The sequence below is a fragment of the Trichoderma camerunense genome (genome assembly GCF_050948025.1).
Source record: "Trichoderma camerunense strain CBS 138272 chromosome Unknown V8C40scaffold_27, whole genome shotgun sequence".
Classification (NCBI taxonomy): domain Eukaryota; kingdom Fungi; phylum Ascomycota; class Sordariomycetes; order Hypocreales; family Hypocreaceae; genus Trichoderma; species Trichoderma camerunense.
In genome coordinates, this window is record NW_028145343.1 from 300,372 (window position 1) to 324,552 (window position 24,181).

The following is a 24,181-nucleotide window of genomic DNA, read 5'->3' on the forward strand; positions in this document are numbered from 1 at the left end:
GCCATGTTAATTTAGGGGACCGCCTACTCAGCACCCCAATTTCGCTATTCAGCATCCCATATTCTCAATAATACTAGGGGATATATAAACATCTATGTATTTATAAAATGTTATATTTTGTAGCACCTGAATATAATTGCGATATTAGTTCAAATTAAACTTCATTAACATGCCGTGTGTATTATTTCTCAGTACTCAGCTTTTGGCTGTGGTATCTAAAAATAGCCCCAACATGGGTAGGTCGCGTTATCTTATCGGGCATGGCTGTCACCGGGTTGACCAGCAACGCGTCGTTCCACACGAACAAAATAGTCTTTGTTCTTGATCTCAATGCGCCTCGATGTAGCCCACGAGTTGGCCATCACGCATGGTTTTTCTTTCTTCACGATTTCTTCTGTTTAATTGATACCCCTCTCTATAATGGCTCCTCGTCAAAAAACTTCGGCGGCCGCACAGAAATTGCGCTCCAGACCAAGCGATGTACAGCGTGCGTTTCTAGACAACCCCGGAGGTTCCTCTTTACAGTCTGCTAACCGTCGTTTAGCGGGCGATCCATTGCCTACAAGACAGAAGCGACGATATCGGCCGGGCACCGTTGCGTTGCGAGAGATCAGGCAATACCAGTCAAACACAAAGCTTTTATTGTTAAAACTGCCATTCATGCGCCTTGTGAGTGCTGCGCCTGCCCCCCATTCCCATCTGGACGTGTTTTTTTGATAATGGTTAGGTTCGTGAAATTGGATTGAATTGTCGGCCGAGAGGAAAAGACTTCAGATGGCAGAGCCAGGCTATTCAGGCACTACAAGAGGCCGCGGAGGCCTTTATGGTACATCTCTTCGAGGATGCGCAGCTATGCGCTGTCCACGCAAAGAGAGTTACACTTATGCAAAAAGATATACAGCTTGCGAGGAGAATCCGAGGCATCTGGGGCGGCCTTGGTTGAAATTAAAGTAATAAAGACGGAATTGGCATTGATATATCTATTACTATTAATCATGTACCTTGTCAAACACACAGACACGTATAAGTCTTGATGTGTGAGGTAACTAACTTGTTTACGTACGAGCAAGATGACTCTCTGGCGTCCATGATTTGCTGGGCAGCATAGCATTACCCTTTGATAAAACATTCCTACAGCATATATGTGCGTTTCGGGAAGGACGAATTACCTCACATACGCACAGGATGGCGAGTTATATCAGTTACGCATAGTCACGTCCGCGCCGTTGACCACCACCGTAATGAGGCCGGTTTCCATAGTTCCCTCCGCGCCCTCCTTGGCGGTTGTAATCGTTCCCTTGACGATTGTAGTCGTTGCCTTGGCGGTTATAGTCGTTCCCTTGGCGGTTGTAGTCGTTCCTATTGTCGGACCAGCCCTGCTGGGGTTGGGCATATGTACCTGGTGGCGGACCTGCTCTCGGGTCAAACGATGGCGCGCCTGCAGGCTGCCATCTCCCAGGTTGCGGCATACCGTAAGGCGCATTATACTGAGGCTCGAAGCGTTGGTTGTCCCTATTGTGTCCGTTATAAGAGTCTCGTGTGTCCCTATAGCCACCGGAGTAGCCACCCCTGTATCGGCCACCATTGTTATTGCCGTAGTGCTGTGGGGGTCCTCCATAGTTGCGACCTCCTCGGTTATTGGTTTTTCCTCGAATTACCTCAATATCACTCCTAGTCAAAGCTGGCGGCGGCATTCGCACTCCGCGTAAGAGCATCGATTTGTGAGTCTGCGATACCTGGGGCATGTCATAGTAAACGCTGCGACTGATTAGCTTAGTGATACAAAAGGTGGTGGGATAAAGTAAGCTGAGTATTCACCTGATGGAATGGTCGTAATCTAAATCTGGCATAGATCGTCGCTCGAGAGGATAGCTCAAGGCCCCATGGGGAACCTTGTCCTCTTGTTTCTCAATTTCACCAGCAAGGCCATTGCTGTGTTCTGTATTGATACTAAACCTTGATCGATCTTGCTTCTTGGAGTAGAAAGTAGTCAAGATATCGTCGTAAAGGCCCTCGTGGTTGTCGGATAACAACAGAACTTCCCTTCCTATTGTGTTTCGTGCAACATCTTCCGGGCTTAATAGAGGATACTTGCCTTGAACTGCTTTAAGGAGTCGTGACATGTCGATAAATGGAAGTAGAGCCACTCCTTGCCATGCCATCTTCTTTCCATTAAGATCAACTTCGAAATCTTCGGGATAGAAGTCAATAATCTCGCTGTCTTTATTCAACATTAGATCATGGAACACTGTGGGGAGAGCATGACGAGATGCCGCTGGTAAGACGCTCATGAGCTGTTCAAAAGGTCTGGAGATTCGCCCCTTTTCGAAGCGAATATCCATTTTGCTGAGATTCTTGAAATCAGCGGCAAAGGGGGCGTAATGGTAAGGATAATACCACTCCCAAGATGGGCATCCCTGAAAGTAGTATAATAATACCCAGGCCAAGCCTTCCACGTACGCCTCGGCCACCTTGTGACGGAATTCAATATCCTGTGGATCCTTATGGAACTTCTGCTGGTAGTAGCGATCTTCGTATCCGTCTTCCCACAAACGAACGTTATCGATAGGTTCAACCTCCTGGGATGCCTGAGGTTGAGGTTTAGATGACTCTGCTGAAGAGGAGTTGGCAGTGTCATCAAGCTCTGCAGCCTTCCTTTTCCCAAGAGCCGAAGGCAGTGGTTGGGTAATATCTGCTGCTGTGCCGGACGCCGTCTCATCTTTGTCAACATTGTCTTTGTTAACGTCGTCTTTATTAACATTGTCCTTGCTAGTGTCTGCTCGCAGTCGGTCTCGCATGACACTAGCCGCACCCTTGTTGGCCAACGTCACATCTTGGGCAGCACCGCGGCTGACAACCATATCGTGGGTGATATTTGCTAGCAAGTTTGTGGGCTGTGTCGCAATAGGGAATAGTTGCAATCCTTTGGTTGGGTCTGCATGCCCATTTTGCTTGGGACCAGAGCCGTGCTGCCCGTTCCTCGAATAGCCTTCATTTTGAAGCTTCCTTCTTTTGGCATTAGCCTCTCGACGATCTTCTTGTTCTTTTCTTCGCTTGAAAATTGCACTCTCCTGATTCGCAAGGCCGTCAAGTATGACTTGCGCTCTCTCCAAATCGATGTGACCATCTTTAGTGACATAGCCACCCATAGATGGTAGACTGGTTCTCCAAATCGTGGTCAAGGTGTCGATTCCATGCTCGCGGATTTCCAGAGCAGGCAAGTGAGGCAGAAAGTCGTTACCAACGAAGCAGCACATGAAAATCCAGTCGTCAATTGCCCGTTCTAGATCAAATCTGAAGGGGAGGTCTGGAATAGACAGCTCAGCCGCGAGATACTCTCTAAGGACAGAAACATGGAGCCAAATAAAAGGCTTCAAGACAGGAGTTAAGCTGTCCTTGCTTTTTTCAGTGTCAGCATCCTCAACGGGCTTTGCAGTTCCACGGCAATTATTTGCCTCGTGTCCCTTTTGGCCACAAAGCTTGCATGCCCTGTTTTTGCCTTCATTGAAAAATACATCTTCACGTAAAACTCGGAAGTGAGGTTCATGCGTGGCAAGCCCTAGCATGATGAGATCGGCATCCAAGCCATAGATGACATGACGAGTATTAGGGTCGTAATTAGGAGAGGTGCGTTGAGATCGGATGAAGTCCATGATTTTATGTTCACCTTCACCTGGGACCGTAGCATCAGATATGATGATTTTGAGCTTAGCCCAAGCGGGATCCGTGTTCAATTTGTACTGGCACCAATATCGCAGACTCAGGGCCAAGATGTCCATGAACGGAGTGCCTGGAGTAATGGAGTTGGAATCGAAAGCCTTCTTGACAACGGTTTCCGTGTCGGCAGCTGGGAAAGAACCGCCATTTTGACGTTTTAGCAGCTCGATTAGCGCCTTCTTATCTTCTTCCTTTTCCTGGGCTTCCCGAGCTGACCGAAATCGTCGAGATCGTTGCTGGTTCATCTTCGCTCTTGGTGCAACTCCATCTGTTGAGCATTTGTTAGCTTACGCTGATCAGAAGCAATAGTCATAAATCACTCGGGCATGACGACTACGAGGATTGGGCGCCACACTTACCAACAGCAATCATGAGGATTTTCCGAGGACGAACCATGTTCACGACACGATCCGTGTATCTGAAAACTTCAAGCATCATCTCCTCTTCATCGGCCGGCGCAGGCCTATCCTCTGGATGAGAGCATGGGTGGACAATTCCATTCATGTCCAGGTACAAGTTGTCGAGCTCTTCTCCGTTGGGATTTGGTTGAGTGGTGTCAACGGGAATGGTGATGCCATCTTCAGTGGTGATTGGCGTCTGCTCAATCACGGGAGAAATAATCTTGGGATATTTGTTGGATAGCCATCGGAAGGCTGCGGGAATACCCATGCTGGATTATGCTTGCCGCGAGGAGAATCGAATCGCTTGATGCTGCTGAACAGTTCTTGGGCTCCGAATCGAGGAAGAAGGAACGCGACTACGCGCGGCTGAATTTGCGGCTGCGGGGGGAGGGTAATTAATCGTGTAGCGGATAATCAAGAACAAGAAGCCTGATCTGACCGTGCGACTCTTAATATGTGAATAACAATAAAGAGAGAAGGTAATGAATGATGAGGGATGATTGAGGTCTCAACACAGCTGCTGCACGTGAAAGACATGCATGGGGGAAAAAATAGCTGGTCTAAGTTTGCGAAATGTCGATACTAGTGTTAAAGTTTCCGGACCAAGGAAACGCGCACTGTATAGGGACTGTCAGGCACTTTCATCCAAAGCTTAACCATTGAGAGGAGAGTGTGCTGAAAAAAATAAATTCAAATAGTAGAATTCATATATTAATTTCAATAAGTATTTACTATCTTTCAATTCTATTGAAAAAAAAAGTATTTGACTCAGTTTTCTTATCATATCTTGAAGTTCAGAAACATTTCACAAGAGAAGCTAAGACCAAATAGCGTTAGCCTAGCAGCAATTCCCGGAGCGGATTCGAGCTGCTGAATTGCCTTACCAGAGCACTGTTCAAGGTGCTTCTCTTGTGGACTCTCGGCGTTGTTCAATTGATTCATTAGGCCTACCTTGAGCAACATCGAGGGAATACTCAGTTGCTAATCATGTCTATATCTAATGAAGCTCTGCAAAAGGTGAGCCTGATAACTATGAATTTTGCAGCTCACACTGACCAATCTTGCTAGCTGGCGCTCGAGATCGAGTCGCAGGCCATCGCAGCGCAACAACAAATCGGCATGGTTCGAAGTCAAATCGCAGGCAAACAGCGAGAACAACGCCTACTGCGATTAACCATTAGCGAATTACAGAGCTTTCCAAGCAATTCTGTTGTTTATGAAGGCGTGGGGAAAATGTAAGTACAAGCGGACAGGTCACGAAGCATTGCAGCTACACAGCGATAGAACTAACCTTTACTCTTCCCGGGGTGTAGGTTTGTTTCTCTTCCTCCCAATACTTTGCACGAGAAATTACAACGCCAGATGCAGGATCTTGATGGTGATGTTGATCGACTGAACCAAAGATTGCTGTATCTCGAGACGACGCACAAGAACAGCCGAGAGCATATTGAACAGATACTACGTACTCGATAAAAACAAAGACGAGAAAGAAAAAGAAAAGAAAAGAAAAGAAGAGGAGGGCATCTCTACCTACCTATTTACCTATATCAACCTTGCCCACGCCTCCTTATCTCGAAACATCGCATCCATTACCTGCGTGTGGCCATGTCAGAAACGTACGGGGGGAAGTGCCCCGCCTTAGAATGCATCAGGGAGCAATCATGATGCGATGCAAGCTTGTATAACTGAATTTATGAAGACAAAAATAATAATAAGTTAATGAAGTACTACAAATGCAAACAGTGTAAAAGTCAATATCATCAGCAAGGCAATTTTTGTTTTCGTTGTAGATCCTTGTAACACACGTAACGTATCGTCTCATGCTTTGCTTTACCCCCCAAATTTCTCCAGTTGGGCTGCCACCTTTTGGGAGCTCCCCGTAGCTGGAAATTGGCGTTACTAACTCCCACGCGCATCATATCCGGCCCAACCCAACCCCTCTACCTTACCTAGTAGTCTCAAGTATCTGGCTTCTCTGCTCCCCGTGCCCCACCAATAGCTGTGGCACCTCTTAGTAACGTCTAGCTGTGTGGTCTCTCTTCAGCCCGCCAAGTGCAACAGCAAACGACATCATCTGCATCATAAAGACTGATTGCTCCTCCAACAAGCCCCGACCCTCGCGACTCTTGCCACGCCCGAATCCTCACCACGTTGCCGCGGACTGGACTCATCAAGCGCCACGACCCATCACCCCTCATTGACCTCCTGTTGCGCTGTATCTCGTCACCCCGGCTGCCTGTGCCACCTCTGATCCCTGCTATCGCTGCCAACCAAAATGGTCGACAGTGAAGCGAGCTCACCAACCTGGAAGTTTACCCAGTATGTGCCTGTGCTAGAGCTTCCTGAAATTGGACTTTGCAGCTAAATCGGATTCCCAGATGCTTCGGCGACAAGGGCGATGTTGAGGATATCACCGAAGGTTCGCCGCGTCCTCTCCTCTGACGTATGTTGTGTGATACTGACCGCGGGGCCACAGCCGACATCATCTCAACGGTAGAGTTTGACCACACAGGCAACTATCTTGCGACCGGTGACAAGGGAGGGCGAGTCGTTCTATTTGAACGTAACGAGACGGTATTGCCCCCTGCTCAGCTCGCAATAATCATCTGTTGATCGCCGCCTTTCTAATTCTTGGTAGAAAAAATCTTGTGAATACAAATTTCACACCGAGTTTCAATCCCACGAGCCTGAGTTTGACTACCTCAAGTCTCTCGAGATCGAGGAAAAGATCAACAAGATCAAGTGGTGCCGCCGACAGAATGCTTCCCATTACCTCCTATCAACCAATGACAAGACGATCAAGCTGTGGAAGGTTTTTGAAAAGTCTCTGAAGGTGGTGGCAGAGAACAATCTTTCCCACGATGTAACGCCTGGCGGTCCGGTAGGCGGAGGCGGTGGCCTTCGAGCTCTCCCCACGTCCCAGCAGTTCAGAAATGCGGCCGACCTCAAATTGCCTCGCCTTACACACCACGATACTGTTGTCGCCGCCGTCCCCCGACGAACCTATGCAAACGCCCACGCGTACCACATCAACAGCATATCCGTAAACAGTGATGGCGAAACGTTCATTAGCAGTGACGATTTGCGAATCAACCTCTGGAACCTCAATATTCAAGATCAGAGCTTCAACATTGTTGACATCAAACCAGCCAACATGGAGGAGCTGACTGAGGTGATCACTGCCGCTGAGTTCCACCCAATCAGCTGCAACTGGTTCATGTATGCCAGCTCAAAGGGCACCATCAAACTTGCCGATATGCGAGAGAGCGCCTTGTGCGACCAACACGCAAAATGTTTGTATCCACCCAACCAAGTCCATCCTAACCCCCAATTTCGTGTAGAAGACTGACCAAGGGACACAATTCTACTAGTATTCGAACAAGAGGAAGATCCTTCATCTAGATCGTTCTTTTCTGAAATCATCTCGTCAATATCAGATGTGCGATTCTCCTATGACGGAAGATATGTCTTATCTCGAGATTATCTCACCGTCAAGATCTGGGACATCAATATGGAGCGGCAACCCGTCAAGACGATACCCATCCACGAGCATCTACGACCTCGATTATGCGATACGTACGAAAACGACAGCATTTTCGACAAGTTCGAGGTCGTCTTTTCCGGCGATGCCAAGAATGTCATGACTGGAAGTTACAACAACAACTTCATGATCTATCCTTCCGATCCCGATAAGGAGGTGGAGGTGGTTCTCCAAGCGGACAAGTCAGCTTTCAAGGCAAAGAAGGTGGGCGTCCCTACACCCATTAATTCATCCACAAGTCCCACAGCTGCGAATGGTGGGAAGAAGGGAGGATCAAGAGCGGGCAGCCCAGCTGGTGGTGCCCAGGGCCAGAGAATGCGGAAAGAGACGGACGCGGACCAGATTGACTTCAACAAGAAGATACTACACATGAGCTGGCATCCATTCGAGGATAGTATTGCCATAGCCGCAACCAACAATGTAAGTCTCCCCGCGGCCCCATCAGAGTATCGACGTTCATCAGAAGCTAACTGCCCGCGACAGCTCTTTGTATTTTCAGCACTGTAGTTGCAGGTAGAAATTTTGGAACACTGAAGAGCGCCTCAACGCATACCACCTCGAGGGTTGCATATGTTAGTCAAATATCAAGGAGTACTTAACAGTGAACCAACGTCCTAATTATAGCTGGGCAAGAAAACTAAGAGAATTATAAATATAGTATAACTTGAAACAAGACGTACTGTTAATAGTCTATATGAAAAAAAAAATTACAAAACAAAAATCACGGGATATTTCTTATGCCGAGAAGCCTCCAGTCATAGTTGCCTCATCACAACTACAAGAGCATTGTGGCTTTCCAGAAATCAATACGGAGCAGTTTTACTTATTTTGTGTATTTAGGTATCGTACAACATGGTTCATACTCCGTTTGGGCGCCACCTATGACAGTATCATTACTTTAGCTGGCCTAGTATTGCCATCTTCACAGTCCTCTCAAGTTCTTTTCACCGAACCTCTCTTCACCGCCCAATACGTTTAGCTACACGCCCGTTCGATGGTATGTCTTCGTCGTCTGTAGATTCCTTGGAGCTGCTGGACCGGGAACGCATCATCGTCTCATCGAGCTTGATGATTGTGCCAGTGCGCCCTTGGTCACTGTTGCCCTCCCCTTCGTCTTCTTCAGAAGCGTCTGCTACTTGGGAGCCCCTCTTCGATGTCCTAGACTCGGTGAGGTGTTCCTTGTTTTGCTCCGCCTTAGAGACATTCCGTGATTTCCGTGTGCCAATTTTGAACGACTTCCCTTTAAGAGCCATTCGTTCGGCCATAGACATAAATCGAGTATTCATCGGCAAGACCACATCCAGCGAGGATCTACCTCGAGTAGAAACGTCAGATTTTCGGGGCCGACCTCTCTTCTTTTTCGGTACTTGATCTACTGCTTCATCTTCGGTCAAAACTTCATCGGTTATGGTAAGATGCTGATCCTCCTGAGGAACGTGAGCAGCAATGGTGGTGACGCCTGTAGGCCTGGAGAGCCTACGTCGTGGCTGGGAACCCTCAATGGGACGGATATCTCCATCATGGGACGTTTCCTGCCCTGCTAGAGATTTCGTTCCACGAGTTTCTTCATCATGAGATGCTGCCAAGTCCTCTTCGAGTAATTCTAGCGTTGACAGCGACTTCTTTGGACGACCCCGCCTTCGTCTGTTCCTCCCGCCATCAAGTTGTGGTGGTGGCGGCGGTATAATCTCTGTAGTCACTGGCGATGCTGTCTTTTGCATATTCCTTGGGGGGCGACCGCGTTTCTTTGGAATCACATCCCCGACCGTCTCCTGAAATGCTCCATCCGGGTGTTGAACTTCGGGGTTGCTCGATTCCAGTTCCTTCTCGGTCGTTTGCACGGCTAATGAACCGTCGGCCGTCGTTGAGCTCACCAACGCTTTCGGAGACGGCAGAGAAGCCGCTTCAGTTTCCTCTAATTCGTCTATATCCAGATCATCAACCTCTACATACGATGCTCGGGGCTTGGCATGTCGAAGAGTTGGCTCATTGATGTCAAAAGGTCGAGGCAAAGATATCTCTGGTACTATATCCGGCTCTTCATGATGAACAGCTGACGATTTGGCAGAAGCATCACCATCTAAGGGAGAAGTGGCAGTTGTGTGCTTGACTGTTGCTGCCGAGCCCCCATCTACAAAAAGAGCTGGATCCATGTTGTCAAGAAAATCGGATGGCTCTGCCGTGAGCTTGGGTCTTTTGTGGTGACTTTTACGAATTGTGAACTCGGGATCTTCATTCTCCCGCTTTGCCTTCCTCTTCGCTGCCCGAATAGTTTTCTTTACGAACTCTGGAATAGTTGGTTCATCAGCTTCCATCGAATCCGCGGAAGGCGCTTGGTATGGATCAAAAAGAATTTTATCCGGAGTGTCATCCTGTTCATAGTAACCCATTCCTATACGCCGGCGTGCGAACACTGATGGATCAGGATACTGGGATGAATCCACATCCTCTCGCTCTCTGACATTTGCTGCGGGAGGGGCCGCATCATTTTGCGGCACATCGTCGACGTTAAGGGTGTGGTCATTGGCCACATCAAACGAGTAATCTGTCGAAGTTCCTCCATCTCGACCCAGCACTTGACTTTGGTCTCCATAGCCATTGATTGCAGAAGTTTCTGTTGCCTGTGCGGTGAAAACAGCGCTGGATTGCACCCTAGGCTCTGCCTCTGCTTGAGCGTGTGTCAGTGCATCTTGTGCTTTGGCGTTGTCTGCTTGTTCCCGTAACAGTTGCATTCTCTTGCTGTTTTTACTGCGGCTTTCTTCCCCTGCGGCTTTCAACCATGACAGGTTATGAATTCGGAAATCAACTAATGCTTCTACGCTGCGGTCATCGGCGATCCGGCGAGTATCATGTCCAAGAGATGTGTTCTTTGGCATGTATGGCTGCGTAGTGCCTGTGCGGCGGCAGTGGCCACAATTACATATCCCCAGGCATTTGGGACACTGCCAATGTTCGTCTTCTAAAACAGCTTGTGGCATAAGATCGAATGCCCGGTATAAAACGCCGTAACAGTAGGCTTCCGAGCAACCAGGGTTCGTGCATAGATGTACCCGATAGCTGTAATCCGGATGACAGCAGACATGACATCGGTGGACTTCCCCCTTCTTCTTCTTTCTTCTTGACTTTTTATTTGGTTTGTCGTCGGCATCACCCTGCTCAGAGTCACTTGGTGTCTTTTCTCGCTCTGGCTTAGTAATGTCTTTCCAAGGACGACGCCGTAGAGCTTCTTGGCAAATCTGAGCGAGAGATTTCTTTCCTGCTCTCTGCCTAGCTACCTCAAGCGGGTAAGGAGAGGATTCTAAATCAACGTGGCCATCAATGGCGATAACTGTTGCTTTCCAAGCTTCGTAGTTATCAGTCAGTTCTGACCACGACCACTGCTCACACCACTGAAGGCCAGAGAGGCAGGCGCAGGATCGTCCCATTGCGTAGCATTCCATACAAACGTCATATGCATCTTCTTCCCCATTGATTAGAGGTCGGATACAATGCTTGCAGGTAAGAAACCGATTGAAAATGTTGGACCTGCAGTAGGAGCAAGTAACACAAGAGTCGAAAGGTAGATATTCAATGTCCTTCTCTTTGAACGCAAAGACCTCATCGACGAGAACTTTGGTAAACAGCTGGAATAGTTTTTTGAAGTCAGCCGCCAACTGCTTCACACGCGGAGAGCTTCTAAAAACATCTCGCCCAAAGCCCATGAAGTCCATCTGCACCATCTCTGCTTTCTTTTCAATGCTTCGGAGCTCCGCATGGTATTTCTGGAGGGTGTAGTATATGATGGCTTTATTTTTATACTGCTCATCCCGACACACCAAGCGAGCTTTGGGCAGCGCTTCGTGTAATGCGAGCTCCAATGTCTCCACTGTAGTGCGGTTCCAAGCGACCTTCATCGTCCTGGTTCCTCTGTTCCAGACTTGGTGTGCTGCGAGAGGTGGGATGAGAATGAAATCACCCACACATTGCTCCACAATGTACACATCGAATGGGGCCTTCTTCCAAGCATTAATCTGCGCGAAGTGCTTCTCAATCTCAATATCATGACCAAGCATCGACAAGAAGTACTCTCGAACCACTTCACGGTCTTTGCTCTCAGTCATAAACCAAACTGAGCTCCCTTTTTTCTCCCCATTTTCATCTCGAGACGCTTCGACCATGATATTCTGCCCCAGCGATGCGCACATCTCCCGGTGAGCTGGTGTGTAGGTCCCTTCATGACCTATGTAGCACATGAGATTTTGCGCTCGCATTTCCTCTGGTAAACTGGACATGAGATCTCCGGCCGGGGCTGCAGTAGTTTCACTCTCAAACGCTTCTTCGTTATGCATCCTCTTACCTCCTTTACTGGTGACATTTTCGTTGAGATAGAAGAGGTTGGGATGTATAATCTTTTGCAACATGTCACGCCACTCCACTGGACAATCAATATCTTTAAGATAGAGTCGTTGTCGACGCTCGTCGCGATACGTATTAGGCGTCCACTGATTGGTGAGCTGTTTCATAGACCGTAGATAGTGTCCAGTGGTCATGGGGATGTCAGAGGAGTTGGATATGTCACGGACATTTTCCTCTACAAGGCAAGCTGATTAGTGATCTGTCTGTCTGTGGCAGCTTAGGGAGATGACCAACGTTTTTTATCATAGGCATTCTCAAGCCATCCCGCACTGAAAAGCGAGGAGGGCAGAGCAGCATCCCATCCTTCAATAACGAGAGGCTTGCCACCAGCTATGACATGTATCGCAACGAGCTTCTCGAAGTCTTGCTGGCCCAGGCTGCGGATTTGGGATCGGGATACTCGCTGAGCCCAACGGAAATTTGGTGTATGGTCTACCAAGGAGTGTAGATCAAGATCTGGGGGTATCGGATCGAACTTCGCTTGCGGATGCTGAGCGCTAGGCATCTTGTTTTGTGTGTCGCTGTTCAGCAGCGCTGACCATCGGAGGTTTGTTGGTGGCGATTGATGCGGCTGTGTTCAGCTTCCAGGGGAGATGCTACCTCTCTATGCACAGATTGACCTTCGTATGCACTTAAGTAGGCCCAAAAAGGGCCTGCCACTGGTCGTTGTGGTTTGAAGTCACCGGGTCGTGAATATCATCGCGTAAAGTTGCATTTGTCACCTGTGATAAGCGCGACGTGAGGATAGGTAGATAAATCAATTCGGCCTAGCACGACGCACCTAAGCAGAAGCTTGTGGTGTTGGGTTAGCGTTTCGGAGGGGTGGGGGGAATCCCGGTAACCGGCAGCTAACCCGATACCCAAAGCTACATGTACTAACCTGGACAAATTGCTTGGGAGCTGGATTATCACATGTAGACGTAGAAGCCCAAGAGGACGAGTGTGTGAAAATGGCCATGTGACAACAAGTTATGATATAGATGTATTTAACCCTTGGCGTATATGGTACATTTTTCGGTTCTGTTATAAAAAATTGTGGGATGTTGCTACAATGACATTAAAAACTTGGCTTCTTGTTCCGGCGCTACATTCTCATCCTCTCAAGTGATAGAATATGAGCTTTAACCGATCGAGCGCCCGGTTTATGGTCATCGACTCCCTGCTATCCTGCTCTTGTTCTAATTCCTGATCCGATGTTTCCGAAGTGGATATTGGATGCAAATTACCCCATACCCGGGCATTGTACGCTGTAAACACGTCACTCCAATACCCAAACCAAGTACTGCTTGTCTCTTCAATGTTCGTTGTTCCAAGATACGGTGCTGCTTGTGAAGACAGTTCAGGATTAGTGATAAAATCAGGAGTAAAATCAAGCTGGTCTTCCTCGTCGATGAGTGTGCCAGCCACAGCTTCACTCCATGATTCATCCTCGCCTGAGATCTGAAAATCATGTTCCTGGGAAATGGCCGTCTCAATCGATTCATTTCCTGGCTGTGAGAGAAGTTCTAAAACGGCCAAGCCATCCGATGCTTCTTGATCTGCAAATGAAGATCCAGGAATGCCTACTTGATAGCCATCATTTACCAACGCATCTGTTGAACTTTTGGTAAACGTCTCAAATAAGTCATCCTGGCCCTCATGAGTAGTCTCGTCAAGCAACGGATTCTGGAGTGGTTTGTATGACGAGTATTCGCCAGCAATAGATGAAAGCGAGCCCATGCTACTTGAACCACGAGAGGACTTTGATTCTGATGCCAAAGCTGGCATTTCCCGAAATGTTGTGATGGCATTGACGACCATCTTTGTAGAGGCCCCAAGCTGAGATGCCGCTAGCTCCAGCCCTGCCTTCTGTTTGCCCTTAGAATCCGTAGATGCTTTCTGTAATTCATCTCCGGTAGAGGAGCCTGAAGGCGCAATGTCCTCCGGATTACTGTGGCCGAGCTTTTCTTCGTCCATTATTCAAGTGTGATTGAAGCGTGAAGGATGAGTATGTAGGTTGTACGTCAAGGTCTTAGCCGAGGCATGTGAATGAGTGAAGGACTTACACAGTCAAACAGTACCTGAGTCGTGCTGCAGCACAGTGTGTATTTACACAGTACGAGTTAGCTGCTGCTGAATGGTGGGATGCGAGCAAAATTATCCAAATCCGTCCATTCGCATACAAGGTTTCTGACAGGGCACATTCATTCGTTTGTCGGCATCAAATCACTCCAGCACCTTATGACGCTGAGGCTTGCCGTCAGAGTGCCTCTCCAGCACCGATTGAGATGGAGGTGTAGCACTGGCTCGATTGCTTCATCATGGGCGTTGCCTCATCCGACTTCTCCCTCACTTCAGAGTCTCACAGGTCGATCACTGGTTCATCGCCAAAGAGCTGTCGCTTTTCACCAAACATTGAGGAACTTGAAGCCAATCCTCGAGACCGCTAATGCCGATAAATCAGCTAATAATGAGCATCTAGCGGAATATATCCCAGCTCGAACTGGGATCCTATCAGTTGTGCCCAAGGCATGGGTCCCTTACGGTGAGCTCATCCGCATCGACAAGCCTACTGGGACATATTATCTATTTTTCCCATGCCTCTTTTCCACGCTTTTGGCAGCGCCCATGGCAGATCCAATGGCTCCATTCTCCTCAGCAGCCGCTACTGCGGCTCTTTTCTTCAGCGGAGCTTTGATCATGCGTGGTGCGGGTTGCACAATTAATGATCTCTGGGACAGAGACCTCGATCCGCAAGTTCGGAGGACTCGGTTACGGCCAATTGCACGTGGTGCAATCACCCCATTCCAAGGCATCGTATTTACTGGATTCCAGCTGCTCGCCGGATTGGCCGTCTTGGTGCAATTTCCACTGCCGTGCCTTGCCTACGGCATACCAAGCCTCGCCCTCGTCCTCACTTATCCGTTGGCAAAGCGAGTTACCTATTACCCCCAGGCTGTCCTAGGGTTGGCCTTCTCCTGGGGTGCAATCATGGGCTTCCCAGCACTTGGTATCGATCTGCTCTCAAATTCAGCTGCGCTCATAGCCGCAGCATGTCTCTATACGTCAAATATTGCATGGGTTGTCCTATACGACATGATATATGCTCACATGGACATTAAAGATGATATAAATGCGGGTATCAAGAGCATTGCTCTAAAGCATGAACATCAGACCAAGCAAGTTCTTACTGGACTGGCCATCGCGCAAGTAGGCTTATTGGGTGCTGCCGGAATGGCTGCGGGAGCAGGTCCTATCTTCTTCCTGGGCAGCTGTGGCGGAGCTCTCGTTACGCTGGGAATCATGATTAGGCGGGTAAACCTCAAAAGCGTCAAGAACTGCTGGTGGTGGTTTGTGAATGGTTGCTGGATCACAGGGGGGGTCATCAGTATCGGTATGGCTGCGGATTATGTATCTCGCTCTCTTGAGCAGTCTGACCCAAGGCCCTTGCCAGAAGAAAGAAGCCTTGAGGCCTGAATAAGTTTGAAAAAAAAAAAAACTGTTATAGAACACGTCACTCATATTGCCTGCACTTCGTTCGTCGTATGTGAATGCGAGAAGACGCCCGATCCGGTGCCGCCTGGTATTTGAACATGCTGAAAAATGTTTCTAAAGGGACGTATGTCATCTCCTTCAAAATTTTAGCCTCCCATTATCGGGCCATGACTAGTGGTGCCAGTGTAAATGAGCCAATAGAGCTCCTCACGATCCTTTTGCCAACGCCTCTTTTCCCCAAATGACTTCCTTTATGATCGGGGCTTCTCCTTCTTCTCCTTCCACAGAGCCAGCAGACCAACACCAGACACCTTGACGACCTTGAATCGAACACCGGGAATATCACCCTTGGCCTTGCCCTTGCGACCGAATCCAGCAAGCAAAACTTCGTCGTTCTCATCAACGAAGTTCAAGCAACCGTCGTTGGGGACTGTGGGAAAAGCTCATGTTAGCCAGAGGTGGAAAGTGGGAGATAGTGTAGACGCACCGAAAGCAGTGACTTTCTTTCCGTTCTTGATCAGCTGAACTCGGACACACTTTCGGATGGCAGAGTTGGGCTGCTTGGCTTCGACACCAACTTTCTCGAGAACAATTCCCTTGGCGTGGGAAGAGCCACCGAATGGTGAAGACTTGAAAGCAGTGCCCAGGGCACGCTTCTTGTAGGCGAGATCAGCCCATTTCTGATCCTTTCGGTTGGTGCGCAGCTTGCGCGCAGCGTTCAGACCACGGGGCTTGCCACCTGCCATGATTGCTTCGAGGAGTTAGTGGTCGTCGAGAAGTGGTGGTTTGGGTGACGGTGATGATTGTTGAACGTACCGATTTATGCTAATATGGCGACACTGCGTTGGGTAATGTGACAACACCGAAGAGGCAGAAGGTTGAATTGGACTATCGAAAATTCCGATAGGGTTTGCGGCCCTAGAGCAAAAAAGTTGGGCTGTGGAATATTTTCACGTGACCTCGGAAGGCGATCCGGGTGCATTTTTATCCATCACCGGCGCCGATTTGTCCGTAGATCGCACTTACAGCACACCAAGGCCGGCCATCTTCATGCCCCACACCTCCCGTCATCACCCTTATTGCTATTCAGCCCTCAGCCTTCCATGATCTGCCCCGGATGAAATGCGATGTCGTTCAAGGGTGAACCCAAGTCAAGGGAGCGAGATCCCCCACCTCTCCCTCTTCTGTCTCCATCACCCGGCATTTCTCGCGTCTCGCTTCCTGGAGCCATCACAGCCAGCGTCCCAGCTCTTGGGAGGCATAATCTCAAATGGGATCCCACCAACGTAGAAGCCGGCGCGCAGTCACGCTCTGGGTCAGATATGCCATCAGAACGACGTCCCGAGTGGTCATTACCTACTAAAGGGAGCTATGGAGGCACCGACAGGACAGATGCTTTGTGGGCAGAAATGCAAGCCACGCTGGAGAAGGTGGAATTATCCGCTTCAGAAGGCACCCATGTATTTGGGCCCGAACATGATCGCAAACTGGGGGACCTGAGAACTGCTCAAATCGTACTTGCGCAAGCCTGGGCCAGAAGTGAGGCGGACGATACGATAGAGACTGCCCTGCGTGATCACATGAATGATGCTAAAGGTGATGAGCTACCTAATCTAAGAGATGGGCTATTGGACTCGTCAAGACCTGAGAGAGGAGAAGGGACTGATGCAGCAAAGAGCATGATGGGCACATCTAGTGGATGGCAAGGAAGTGATGAAAAGAAAGTCGATCGCTTGGGCGCGAAGTTGGTGGAGGAAACGGAGGCCGACATTCTACTGGCGAGGAAGCGTCGCGAGGCCAACGACGAATATTTTGAGCGTGTTAATGACGGCGTCATCGACGTTATTGCGAAACTGGAATCAGTCGCAGTGGCTATGCGAGCGGTGGAGGAAGAAACCAAAGATTTATGGAATGACAACGCCAGCCCTTAGAGTTCTTGGTAGGTGTAAAGTTGGCAAGGCCGATGTTTCTTGTACTTGACTTACAACATTGAAGGCTACCTATGCTGTCGCGGGCTGCTTAGCAATAGGGGTTTACCAAGGTCATATTGGTGTCGGGACATATTACGATTGCCTCCAGTCGGCATACCTACTCTGTTCACACCTAGGTAGGCATCTCATACTCCGTACACACCGCAGAAAAACATCGGCAACGTGTGAATCCGTCAATGCCAAGCACTGCCGACAACCGGATTAAATTCTGTGATGCACTACCCCTGCACTATCCCGAGGAAACTCACCGATTCGAGTGCCGGTTCTTCCAAGTACAGGCAATACCTCGGTAGCGCTTCGAAGTTCCATTCCGCCATGGAAGCCCCAGTTTGTGCGTTAGTTTTACGACCCGTATCTGCGGTGACAACTGACTAACTTTTATCCGTTCGTCCGGAGAATTATAGCGGGAAAATATCCTGCCTTTAAAAATACATTATCTGCAATAATAGTAATAAATAGAATATAATTAAGAATATACGAATTTAATAACATTTCACCATTTTGATAGTATTATAACATTAAATAAAATATTAAATAAAATTATTTCTTTTAAAAAAAACTATATAATCTAAGAATTAAGTTATAAAAAGAAGATTAAATATTAAATATAAAATTAGCTTATAGATTTTCAATACTTATATCAAAAACGTACCAAGGTCTTAGTTTATTTATTAATAATTGATACTAGGTAATTTTTTGCTGTGCAGCGAAATCGGTATTCGTAGCCTCGTCGTTAAATCCGCCTTCACCACCATACCTCAAATTCCTCTCTTCGCTTCCTTTCGGCCTACAGTTTTGTTTATAGGTGCTGCAGTTGCTCCAATTCTTAATACTCTTCATTCCTTTTTCTCAATTTTTGCCCCCATACCCAAAATCAGTCACAATGGGGTTTGTAGAAGACGAACTCAAGCATCTGCGCGATGTGATCAACGGCCTCGATTCGCGCATCAAGCAGCTCGAGCAGCGCGCCACTGGAGGCACTCCAATTAGCACAGAGAGTCTTCGGATGATTCTTATTGGGCCTCCAGGAGCTGGTTAGTGGTTTGGTCGTGCTCGAATTATATCGAGTATACAATCGTACTGATACCTCGGCCAGGCAAGGGAACCCAAGCACCAAAGATTAAAGAGCGCTTTTCCTGCTGCCACTTGGTACGTTGATATCAATTGGGATTTAACGAAATGCGCGCATATATCTAACGTCAACTCCCTTCGGATATCTAGGCTACTGGCGACATGCTGCGGTCACAGGTGGCCAAGAAGACACCTCTCGGAAGAGAAGCCAAGAAAATCATGGATCAAGGTGGCCTCGTCAGTGACGATATTGTCATTGGTATGATTAAGGAAGAGCTCGAGAACAACAAGGAATGCCAAGGCGGGTAAGTAACCACCTTTATGCGCGGCGAAAGCAGCTTCTCCTTCTCCTTCTTTTCCTTACACAACTGCCGCAGATTCATCCTTGACGGCTTTCCTCGTACGGTGCCTCAGGCCGAAGGCCTCGATGCCATGCTCAAGGAGCGTGGCCAGACCCTCCAACACGCTGTCGAGCTCCAGATTGACGACTCCCTACTTGTTGCCCGAATTACTGGTCGATTGATCCACCCGGCATCTGGACGGTCTTACCACACGACTTTCAACCCCCCCAAGGAGGCTATGAAGGACGATGTGACCGGAGAGCCTCTCATCCAGAGGAGCGACGACAACGCCGATGCTCTGAAGAAGCGTCTCGGTGCTTACCACAAGCAAACTGCCCCCGTAGTTGGCTACTACCAAAACAGCGGCATCTGGAAGGGTCTTGATGCCAGTCAGCAACCCGGTGAGGTGTGGAAGAATATGTTGGATATTCTAGAAGGAAAGAAATCTCATGGCTCTTCCGTCTTCAGCAAACTTGCTGGCAAGAGCTAAGCCACCAAAAAGGATCATGCCCAGTATGCTTTGATACACGGGAGTATGAGTATGCTCAGTTGGCTCCGCCTACTACTATAACCTATTAATTTTTTTTCCTCTCGAGCTTCTAATTCTAGAAAATAGCTCTAGAGCAAAAGCAATTTTGTGAGACACGAAACCTCATGAAGTGATATTGACTTTTATTGGGGCTGTGATAGATTACGATACGGCATTATCTTTGTTCATCGATTGTCTGATGTGAATGAATATTGGCTAAGGTGTTATACTACTCTAGAGGCGAAGTGAAATATCTAGAACGAAGGAGAAGAAAAAAACAGGCTGACAAGAAAGTCATCTATATGCATAGTGTGTAGACGGGAATATTGCAACGCTAAATAATGAATTCTTTGCCCGTAATTCGCCTAGTAAACATTATACCCAGGGAGATTGGTAAACGGATGGAGCTCAACCCCTTGGATCCTACCTCCTTGAAGTCGCTGAAGAGTCAGGTCAGTAGAGGTAGAGCATGTCGCGTTGGCGCAACTGACCATTCACCAACTGCCTCTGTTTGTTAAGCCAGCTCTTGGGAGCATCATGCCGGCGCTGAAGTACGACGTGGTTGCTCTGAAGTCGGCTCGTAAGGTCATACCAGGCGGTGGCAATAAGTGCGTTTTCCCTTTGGAGGTTCTTGATAATATGATCGGATGCAGCCTGGCCGTTCGAGTCAGCGTTACTCTCTCTCTGTATAGAAATGTGGTGATGAAGCGAAGATAGGCGCATTGCCTCATCGCCGCGGCCAAACACTGAATATCGCACAACAGAGCATACCTTTTGAGCTGCCGAGATTTCCCCAAGTTGTGCTGCCTTCAGTCTGGCTTGTAATTCGAGCCTTTCCTGTTCTGACTTCTCGAGTTGCTAGTGAAGGCGTAAGTAAGTCATACTCATATCTGCAGATGATTGATAATTACCTGATTTCTCTGAATAAGGCGTTCTCGTAACTTTTCAACCTTTTCGGCGGCCTTCTTAGCGGCTTCTGAGCCGTCGCCGTCTGTCGAGGAACCAGCGGCATCTTGCAAATCTTTGCTCTCATCTGACTCTTTCCTGAGTTTGTCATTCGCTAGCAAAGCCTCAATGAGCTGTGATTTCAGTGCGTCCCGCTCATTCGTTATAAAACTAGTTTCTTCCCTCAATTGCTCAAGTTCGTTTGTCAATGAAGTTGATATCAGTTTATCCGTGCTCTTCAACTCATATAATGCTGTGATGCTGTCCTTTTGGACCGCAGACAAGTCGGCCTGCGCAGCAAGCAATTCTCGGGTCTTGTCTGCCAGCTGGGTTTCAAGGCTATTTGTCAGCTTCCTGGCCTGTTCAAATTCAAGTTCTAGTCGTGTCAACTCTTGTCGAAGTTTAATAAATGCCTCGGTCCTAGGGTACACGTTGTGAGTACTCTTCTTCCTAGATGTCAACACAGTATACACAACTAACCCTTCATCAGCATTATCACTCATCAGAGCCTGCATGTGATCATTCGTGATGGTATATTTCTCAAATATGGCGTTGAAGTTTTGCTGAAGTCGTTCTCGTTGTCGTTTAAGCTCTTCTAACTCTCGTCGGAGCATGGAGGCATCTCCATGAGATCCCACCGTCTTCCGAATCAATTCATTCTCTGCTCTCAATCTAGAAAGCTCCAAGGGCATGTTAGTCTGTGTGTCTTCCTTTGACGCAATGAGAAGTTCATCCTCGAGATTGAACGGTGTCGACGTTTCACTAATATCAACTTCTTGCACCGTACTGCCGCCGTTGTGCTGCAACTGTTCCTGCAAGTCTTGGATGAAATGCTCATCATGTGTTCTTTGAGCTTGTAATCGCATGAGTTCTTCCTGGAGAGCTGTAACATCTTTCAGAAGTTGCGCCTTCTGGTTGCGCTCATCCCATAGATGTTGTTCAGACTGCGTGATCATCTTCGTTAACTCATCCTCCGCTTTCTTGGTACGGTCACTCTTCTCTCTCTCTTCCATGAGTGATCGGAGCTGCTCTTGGAGCTCTGCTCGTTCGTACTGTAAATTCTGTACTTCTCTCACTAGACTCTGCTGTGATTCCAGTTTCTGTTTGTAACGTTCCGCCATGTTGGCCTTCTTCTCAAGCTCCTCTGCTTTGTGCTTCCATTCTGCCATTTGGTCACGAAACTCATCCGCTTGCATATTCTTTTGGCTCAGGCGCTGCACCTCGCTCTCCAATTGAGAAACGGATTTTTGACTGCTACGAATGACCTCTTCGTTCCTGGCGATAATCTCCATCTGTTCGTGGACTTGTTCTTCCAGATGCTTAATGGTCTTCGCACTATGTGCCTCGTCTTGGGTCGCTTTTCGTAGAACTTCCAGCTCGCGATCTGTTTTCTCTTTGTCATACGCAAGCTCTTCGTGGCTCTGCTGCAGATGCTCTAAGCGAGTGATGTAGTCTGAAAGAGTCTTCTTCGTTATATCAAGTTGCTGTCGCAAAGCAGCATTTTGTTCCTCTACGAGAAGCTCGATATCACGAGCCCCCATAGCAGCATCAATTGCCTCGTCCAGCTCGTCGTCATCTTTGGAATTGGCAATATCTTGTTGCATAGCTCGAATTATCTGCATGATCTCGGCTTGTGTATCCCGGTCTAGCCCATTCTGAATTCTGGGGACATATTTTTGATTATCTGGGCCCATCGCAGCAGCCGAGACCATGACAGCCAAGAGCTAGAGATATACTCCGTTAGGATCTTCGAGTTCAAGTACAGGAAATGGAAATTACCTGACTGATACCCTGCGGCTCAGGATTCTCGACGAAAGCATGATAGTCGAACTTTTTTGCCTGACAGCTGAGTTCGGGAATCTGGCGGCGAATAAAACGAAAGAGACCCTTGTAGATGGCTTGTCTGTTGCGTTTGTTGGCCAAGGTTTTCGTTGCTCCTGGATTTGATTCAAGATGCGACGGGTCGAACTCGGAATCCAATTCATGCAAGATGTGGCCCAGGGTTATCCCATTCGAGAGCCCTTCGAGGGATTCGGCATCACGGTCTAGATCGAAAACACGGTTAATCTAGAGAAGCCCTGTATTAGCGCAACGTGCATGAGACTTGGTGTATCTTCATCGAGATGATTCTGAACTATCAATACTGACAGCCTTTAAGAGTGCCGTTTGGGCACGTTGGTTATATGTCAGCATTTCGCTCGACATGTAGTTCAGGAGGTCGGCTCGAATTCTCCAGATTGCCGCTGGAAAGAGCTCCTGGGGGTGCAATAATTCAGGTAGCGTAGAAGATTGTCAGGCTCAAAACATGCTTTATCGATCCGAGGCTATTGCATAGCAAGAGACGTTTATATAGCCTCGGGATATTTGCTCAGGGTTGCAGGAAATGCCTATTTCGCAAGTTCATGCTATGCTATGCTAATAAGATGGTCACTCCGGTAGTGTGATATGCATAACTCAGGAGCTACAACAGCTGCTACATTACATAAGAGCTCAACAAAATGGGCCTTCTCTCTTTCTAGCTAGCTACAAATACAGAATTAGCGACCAGTATTTTAGAATTAATCAAGTCTGCTACTATTATAATGAAGAGACTCCGTACAAATATCCATCAGAGGGAGAGCTAGTATGTATGTGTTGTTAATTACCCCACAATCTCCACTAACACAAGCCGAGCTAAGTGTCCACATATGCTTACCTACTATGGTACTAGATGGACTAGATACTCAGCTCCCTCTAGCATCCCAGCTTCGATATTGTCACTTCTAAATATTCAGCGCTTCACGAGCCATCACCATAATCCTATCACTGGTTCGCGTCATCCTTCCGCTCGATCCCTGCCAGCCGTTCTATCATTTCTTTGGCTTCTTCTTATCTTCAATTGCCATATATTCCTCCGCGCTCGCAGCCGACAATGCTTCCACAGGGTTCATCATTCCTTCAACAGCCCTCATACGCGATTGGCAAGAAGCGGTCTCACGAGGAGGCTGCACATAACCTCGAGCCAGATGTGTCAACCCGTATTTCCCAAAATGGTTGGACGAATGGTGAGGGAATCTTGCTCGTTAAACCATGTGCGGTTTCTATTCTTGAAGCAGATATCCCTCCAGGTATTGAGCTTGACGACGTGATCACTGAACAGGAAGGGAATGGATTACCAAGCGGTCGACAACTAAGGAATCACAAGTCTCAGAGGCTCCTCAATGGGAGCGACCACGCATCATCCAGCAAAACGATAGCGGCGATGACATCGACAAGCTCGGATGTTCCAGAAAGCGGTATTCATGACGAGGTAGTCATCGACCAATTTACACTTCACCTTGGAATTGGTTGGAAACAAATCAAAGATGGTGACCATATTCAAGCCGCTGCGAGGGGGTGGGCACGGTTTATTGAGAATAACTTTCCTCTCACTAACGTTAATATCCTGCTTGAAAGCAAGGGCCTGCAGTCATATCTGGTCGAGTCAACAGAGGGCTTTTACCTCTTTACAGAAAACTTGCGTCAAGGACAGCTAGTTAGTAGGCATGCTGCTGGGGCAATCCAAAATCTACAAACTAACCCACCAAAATTCGAGACAAAAGATATATTAAGAATCTAAGTATAAAAAAATAAATAAAATCATTAATATTTTCTATTGATTACCAAAAGCCTAAATATATTATATTATATTTATTATTATATTTATTATATTTATTATATTTATTATATTTATTATATTTATTATATTTATTATATTTATTATATTTATTATATTTATTATATTTATTATATTTATT

The 24,181-nt window shown here is 47.7% G+C and overlaps 12 protein-coding genes across 12 annotated transcripts; 7 read left to right on the top strand and 5 right to left on the bottom strand.

The window, feature by feature from the left end:
- The first annotated feature begins 298 nt into the window (after positions 1 to 298).
- Positions 299 to 1,132, top strand: V8C40DRAFT_258420 (histone-fold-containing protein). Its single transcript, XM_083218714.1, has 3 exons — positions 299 to 487; positions 545 to 669; positions 728 to 1,132. The coding sequence occupies exons 1-3, from the start codon at positions 421 to 423 to the stop codon at positions 941 to 943; spliced, it is 408 nt and encodes a 135-aa protein (XP_083067695.1). The 5' UTR covers positions 299 to 420; the 3' UTR covers positions 944 to 1,132.
- Positions 960 to 4,712, bottom strand: V8C40DRAFT_258422 (exoribonuclease). The gene is made up of 3 exons (XM_083218715.1): positions 4,077 to 4,712; positions 1,819 to 3,985; positions 960 to 1,758 (listed from the first exon to the last, which is right to left on the bottom strand). The coding sequence occupies exons 1-3, from the start codon at positions 4,384 to 4,386 to the stop codon at positions 1,203 to 1,205; spliced, it is 3,033 nt and encodes a 1,010-aa protein (XP_083067696.1). The 5' UTR covers positions 4,387 to 4,712; the 3' UTR covers positions 960 to 1,202.
- Positions 4,713 to 4,802: 90 nt separating this feature from the next.
- Positions 4,803 to 5,868, top strand: V8C40DRAFT_258423 (prefolding complex chaperone subunit). Its single transcript, XM_083218716.1, has 4 exons — positions 4,803 to 4,877; positions 4,950 to 5,135; positions 5,187 to 5,353; positions 5,432 to 5,868. Exons 2-4 carry the CDS (start codon positions 5,106 to 5,108, stop codon positions 5,589 to 5,591), a joined length of 357 nt encoding a protein of 118 aa, XP_083067697.1. The 5' UTR covers positions 4,803 to 4,877; positions 4,950 to 5,105; the 3' UTR covers positions 5,592 to 5,868.
- Positions 5,869 to 5,927: 59 nt separating this feature from the next.
- V8C40DRAFT_258427 (UAA transporter family-domain-containing protein) lies at positions 5,928 to 8,374 on the top strand. Its single transcript, XM_083218717.1, has 6 exons — positions 5,928 to 6,437; positions 6,497 to 6,537; positions 6,595 to 6,692; positions 6,757 to 7,411; positions 7,490 to 8,079; positions 8,143 to 8,374. The coding sequence occupies exons 1-6, from the start codon at positions 6,394 to 6,396 to the stop codon at positions 8,164 to 8,166; spliced, it is 1,452 nt and encodes a 483-aa protein (XP_083067698.1). The 5' UTR covers positions 5,928 to 6,393; the 3' UTR covers positions 8,167 to 8,374.
- Positions 8,375 to 8,431: 57 nt separating this feature from the next.
- V8C40DRAFT_131155 (uncharacterized protein) lies at positions 8,432 to 12,654 on the bottom strand. Its single transcript, XM_083211062.1, has 2 exons — positions 12,289 to 12,654; positions 8,432 to 12,229 (listed from the first exon to the last, which is right to left on the bottom strand). The coding sequence occupies exons 1-2, from the start codon at positions 12,557 to 12,559 to the stop codon at positions 8,619 to 8,621; spliced, it is 3,882 nt and encodes a 1,293-aa protein (XP_083067699.1). The 5' UTR covers positions 12,560 to 12,654; the 3' UTR covers positions 8,432 to 8,618.
- A 351-nt stretch (positions 12,655 to 13,005) lies between these two features.
- V8C40DRAFT_258429 (uncharacterized protein) lies at positions 13,006 to 14,069 on the bottom strand. Its single transcript, XM_083218718.1, has one exon. The coding sequence runs from the start codon at positions 14,008 to 14,010 to the stop codon at positions 13,147 to 13,149; it is 864 nt and encodes a 287-aa protein (XP_083067700.1). The 5' UTR covers positions 14,011 to 14,069; the 3' UTR covers positions 13,006 to 13,146.
- A 144-nt stretch (positions 14,070 to 14,213) lies between these two features.
- V8C40DRAFT_258430 (4-hydroxybenzoate hexaprenyltransferase) lies at positions 14,214 to 15,554 on the top strand. Its single transcript, XM_083218719.1, has one exon. It carries the CDS (start codon positions 14,275 to 14,277, stop codon positions 15,508 to 15,510), a length of 1,236 nt encoding a protein of 411 aa, XP_083067701.1. The 5' UTR covers positions 14,214 to 14,274; the 3' UTR covers positions 15,511 to 15,554.
- Positions 15,423 to 16,396, bottom strand: V8C40DRAFT_258432 (40S ribosomal protein uS12). Its single transcript, XM_083218720.1, has 2 exons — positions 16,017 to 16,396; positions 15,423 to 15,959 (listed from the first exon to the last, which is right to left on the bottom strand). The coding sequence occupies exons 1-2, from the start codon at positions 16,272 to 16,274 to the stop codon at positions 15,780 to 15,782; spliced, it is 438 nt and encodes a 145-aa protein (XP_083067702.1). The 5' UTR covers positions 16,275 to 16,396; the 3' UTR covers positions 15,423 to 15,779.
- Positions 16,397 to 16,519: 123 nt separating this feature from the next.
- On the top strand, positions 16,520 to 17,998 carry V8C40DRAFT_258433 (DUF5315 domain-containing protein). The gene is made up of 2 exons (XM_083218721.1): positions 16,520 to 17,467; positions 17,524 to 17,998. Exon 1 carries the CDS (start codon positions 16,656 to 16,658, stop codon positions 17,457 to 17,459), a length of 804 nt encoding a protein of 267 aa, XP_083067703.1. The 5' UTR covers positions 16,520 to 16,655; the 3' UTR covers positions 17,460 to 17,467; positions 17,524 to 17,998.
- A 204-nt stretch (positions 17,999 to 18,202) lies between these two features.
- On the top strand, positions 18,203 to 19,817 carry V8C40DRAFT_258437 (adenylate kinase ADK1). Its single transcript, XM_083218722.1, has 4 exons — positions 18,203 to 18,553; positions 18,616 to 18,668; positions 18,741 to 18,895; positions 18,968 to 19,817. The coding sequence occupies exons 1-4, from the start codon at positions 18,403 to 18,405 to the stop codon at positions 19,419 to 19,421; spliced, it is 813 nt and encodes a 270-aa protein (XP_083067704.1). The 5' UTR covers positions 18,203 to 18,402; the 3' UTR covers positions 19,422 to 19,817.
- On the bottom strand, positions 19,614 to 22,816 carry V8C40DRAFT_258443 (uncharacterized protein). Its single transcript, XM_083218723.1, has 7 exons — positions 22,554 to 22,816; positions 22,185 to 22,472; positions 20,886 to 22,129; positions 20,372 to 20,825; positions 20,232 to 20,318; positions 19,952 to 20,114; positions 19,614 to 19,900 (listed from the first exon to the last, which is right to left on the bottom strand). Exons 1-7 carry the CDS (start codon positions 22,608 to 22,610, stop codon positions 19,884 to 19,886), a joined length of 2,310 nt encoding a protein of 769 aa, XP_083067705.1. The 5' UTR covers positions 22,611 to 22,816; the 3' UTR covers positions 19,614 to 19,883.
- A 163-nt stretch (positions 22,817 to 22,979) lies between these two features.
- On the top strand, positions 22,980 to 24,054 carry V8C40DRAFT_258446 (uncharacterized protein). Its single transcript, XM_083218724.1, has 2 exons — positions 22,980 to 23,032; positions 23,116 to 24,054. Exon 2 carries the CDS (start codon positions 23,317 to 23,319, stop codon positions 24,001 to 24,003), a length of 687 nt encoding a protein of 228 aa, XP_083067706.1. The 5' UTR covers positions 22,980 to 23,032; positions 23,116 to 23,316; the 3' UTR covers positions 24,004 to 24,054.
- The last annotated feature ends 127 nt before the right edge of the window (positions 24,055 to 24,181 follow it).

What these genes read in the sequence shown, in the direction of transcription:
- V8C40DRAFT_258446 (XM_083218724.1), top strand. Translation starts at nt 23,317, where the DNA reads ATGCTTCCACAGGGTTCATCATTCCTTCAACAGCCCTCATACGCGATT.
- V8C40DRAFT_258423 (XM_083218716.1), top strand. Translation starts at nt 5,106, where the DNA reads ATGTCTATATCTAATGAAGCTCTGCAAAAG. An exon ending in CTAATGAAGCTCTGCAAAAG is followed by an intron (nt 5,136 to 5,186) that starts GTGAGCCTGATA and finishes CAATCTTGCTAG; the next exon opens with CTGGCGCTCGAGATCGAGTC. An exon ending in TATGAAGGCGTGGGGAAAAT is followed by an intron (nt 5,354 to 5,431) that starts GTAAGTACAAGC and finishes CCCGGGGTGTAG; the next exon opens with GTTTGTTTCTCTTCCTCCCA.
- V8C40DRAFT_131155 (XM_083211062.1), bottom strand. Translation starts at nt 12,559, where the DNA reads ATGCCTAGCGCTCAGCATCCGCAAGCGAAGTTCGATCCGATACCCCCA. An exon ending in GAATGCCTATGATAAAAAAC is followed by an intron (nt 12,230 to 12,288) that starts GTTGGTCATCTC and finishes CTTGCCTTGTAG; the next exon opens with AGGAAAATGTCCGTGACATA.
- V8C40DRAFT_258429 (XM_083218718.1), bottom strand. Translation starts at nt 14,010, where the DNA reads ATGGACGAAGAAAAGCTCGGCCACAGTAATCCGGAGGACATTGCGCCT.
- V8C40DRAFT_258433 (XM_083218721.1), top strand. Translation starts at nt 16,656, where the DNA reads ATGTCGTTCAAGGGTGAACCCAAGTCAAGGGAGCGAGATCCCCCACCT.
- V8C40DRAFT_258443 (XM_083218723.1), bottom strand. Translation starts at nt 22,610, where the DNA reads ATGTCGAGCGAAATGCTGACATATAACCAACGTGCCCAAACGGCACTC. An exon ending in AGCCGCAGGGTATCAGTCAG is followed by an intron (nt 22,130 to 22,184) that starts GTAATTTCCATT and finishes GTATATCTCTAG; the next exon opens with CTCTTGGCTGTCATGGTCTC. An exon ending in GCCTTATTCAGAGAAATCAG is followed by an intron (nt 20,319 to 20,371) that starts GTAATTATCAAT and finishes CGCCTTCACTAG; the next exon opens with CAACTCGAGAAGTCAGAACA.
- V8C40DRAFT_258432 (XM_083218720.1), bottom strand. Translation starts at nt 16,274, where the DNA reads ATGGCAGGTGGCAAGCCCCGTGGTCTGAACGCTGCGCGCAAGCTGCGC. An exon ending in GAAAGAAAGTCACTGCTTTC is followed by an intron (nt 15,960 to 16,016) that starts GGTGCGTCTACA and finishes GCTTTTCCCACA; the next exon opens with GTCCCCAACGACGGTTGCTT.
- V8C40DRAFT_258422 (XM_083218715.1), bottom strand. Translation starts at nt 4,386, where the DNA reads ATGGGTATTCCCGCAGCCTTCCGATGGCTATCCAACAAATATCCCAAG. An exon ending in AATCCTCATGATTGCTGTTG is followed by an intron (nt 3,986 to 4,076) that starts GTAAGTGTGGCG and finishes AATGCTCAACAG; the next exon opens with ATGGAGTTGCACCAAGAGCG. An exon ending in GATTACGACCATTCCATCAG is followed by an intron (nt 1,759 to 1,818) that starts GTGAATACTCAG and finishes AATCAGTCGCAG; the next exon opens with CGTTTACTATGACATGCCCC.
- V8C40DRAFT_258430 (XM_083218719.1), top strand. Translation starts at nt 14,275, where the DNA reads ATGACGCTGAGGCTTGCCGTCAGAGTGCCTCTCCAGCACCGATTGAGA.
- V8C40DRAFT_258437 (XM_083218722.1), top strand. Translation starts at nt 18,403, where the DNA reads ATGGGGTTTGTAGAAGACGAACTCAAGCATCTGCGCGATGTGATCAAC. An exon ending in GCTTTTCCTGCTGCCACTTG is followed by an intron (nt 18,669 to 18,740) that starts GTACGTTGATAT and finishes TCGGATATCTAG; the next exon opens with GCTACTGGCGACATGCTGCG. An exon ending in AACAAGGAATGCCAAGGCGG is followed by an intron (nt 18,896 to 18,967) that starts GTAAGTAACCAC and finishes CAACTGCCGCAG; the next exon opens with ATTCATCCTTGACGGCTTTC.
- V8C40DRAFT_258427 (XM_083218717.1), top strand. Translation starts at nt 6,394, where the DNA reads ATGGTCGACAGTGAAGCGAGCTCACCAACCTGGAAGTTTACCCA. An exon ending in CCAACCTGGAAGTTTACCCA is followed by an intron (nt 6,438 to 6,496) that starts GTATGTGCCTGT and finishes TCGGATTCCCAG; the next exon opens with ATGCTTCGGCGACAAGGGCG. An exon ending in TATTTGAACGTAACGAGACG is followed by an intron (nt 6,693 to 6,756) that starts GTATTGCCCCCT and finishes AATTCTTGGTAG; the next exon opens with AAAAAATCTTGTGAATACAA.
- V8C40DRAFT_258420 (XM_083218714.1), top strand. Translation starts at nt 421, where the DNA reads ATGGCTCCTCGTCAAAAAACTTCGGCGGCCGCACAGAAATTGCGCTCC. An exon ending in CAGACCAAGCGATGTACAGC is followed by an intron (nt 488 to 544) that starts GTGCGTTTCTAG and finishes ACCGTCGTTTAG; the next exon opens with CGGGCGATCCATTGCCTACA. An exon ending in AACTGCCATTCATGCGCCTT is followed by an intron (nt 670 to 727) that starts GTGAGTGCTGCG and finishes GATAATGGTTAG; the next exon opens with GTTCGTGAAATTGGATTGAA.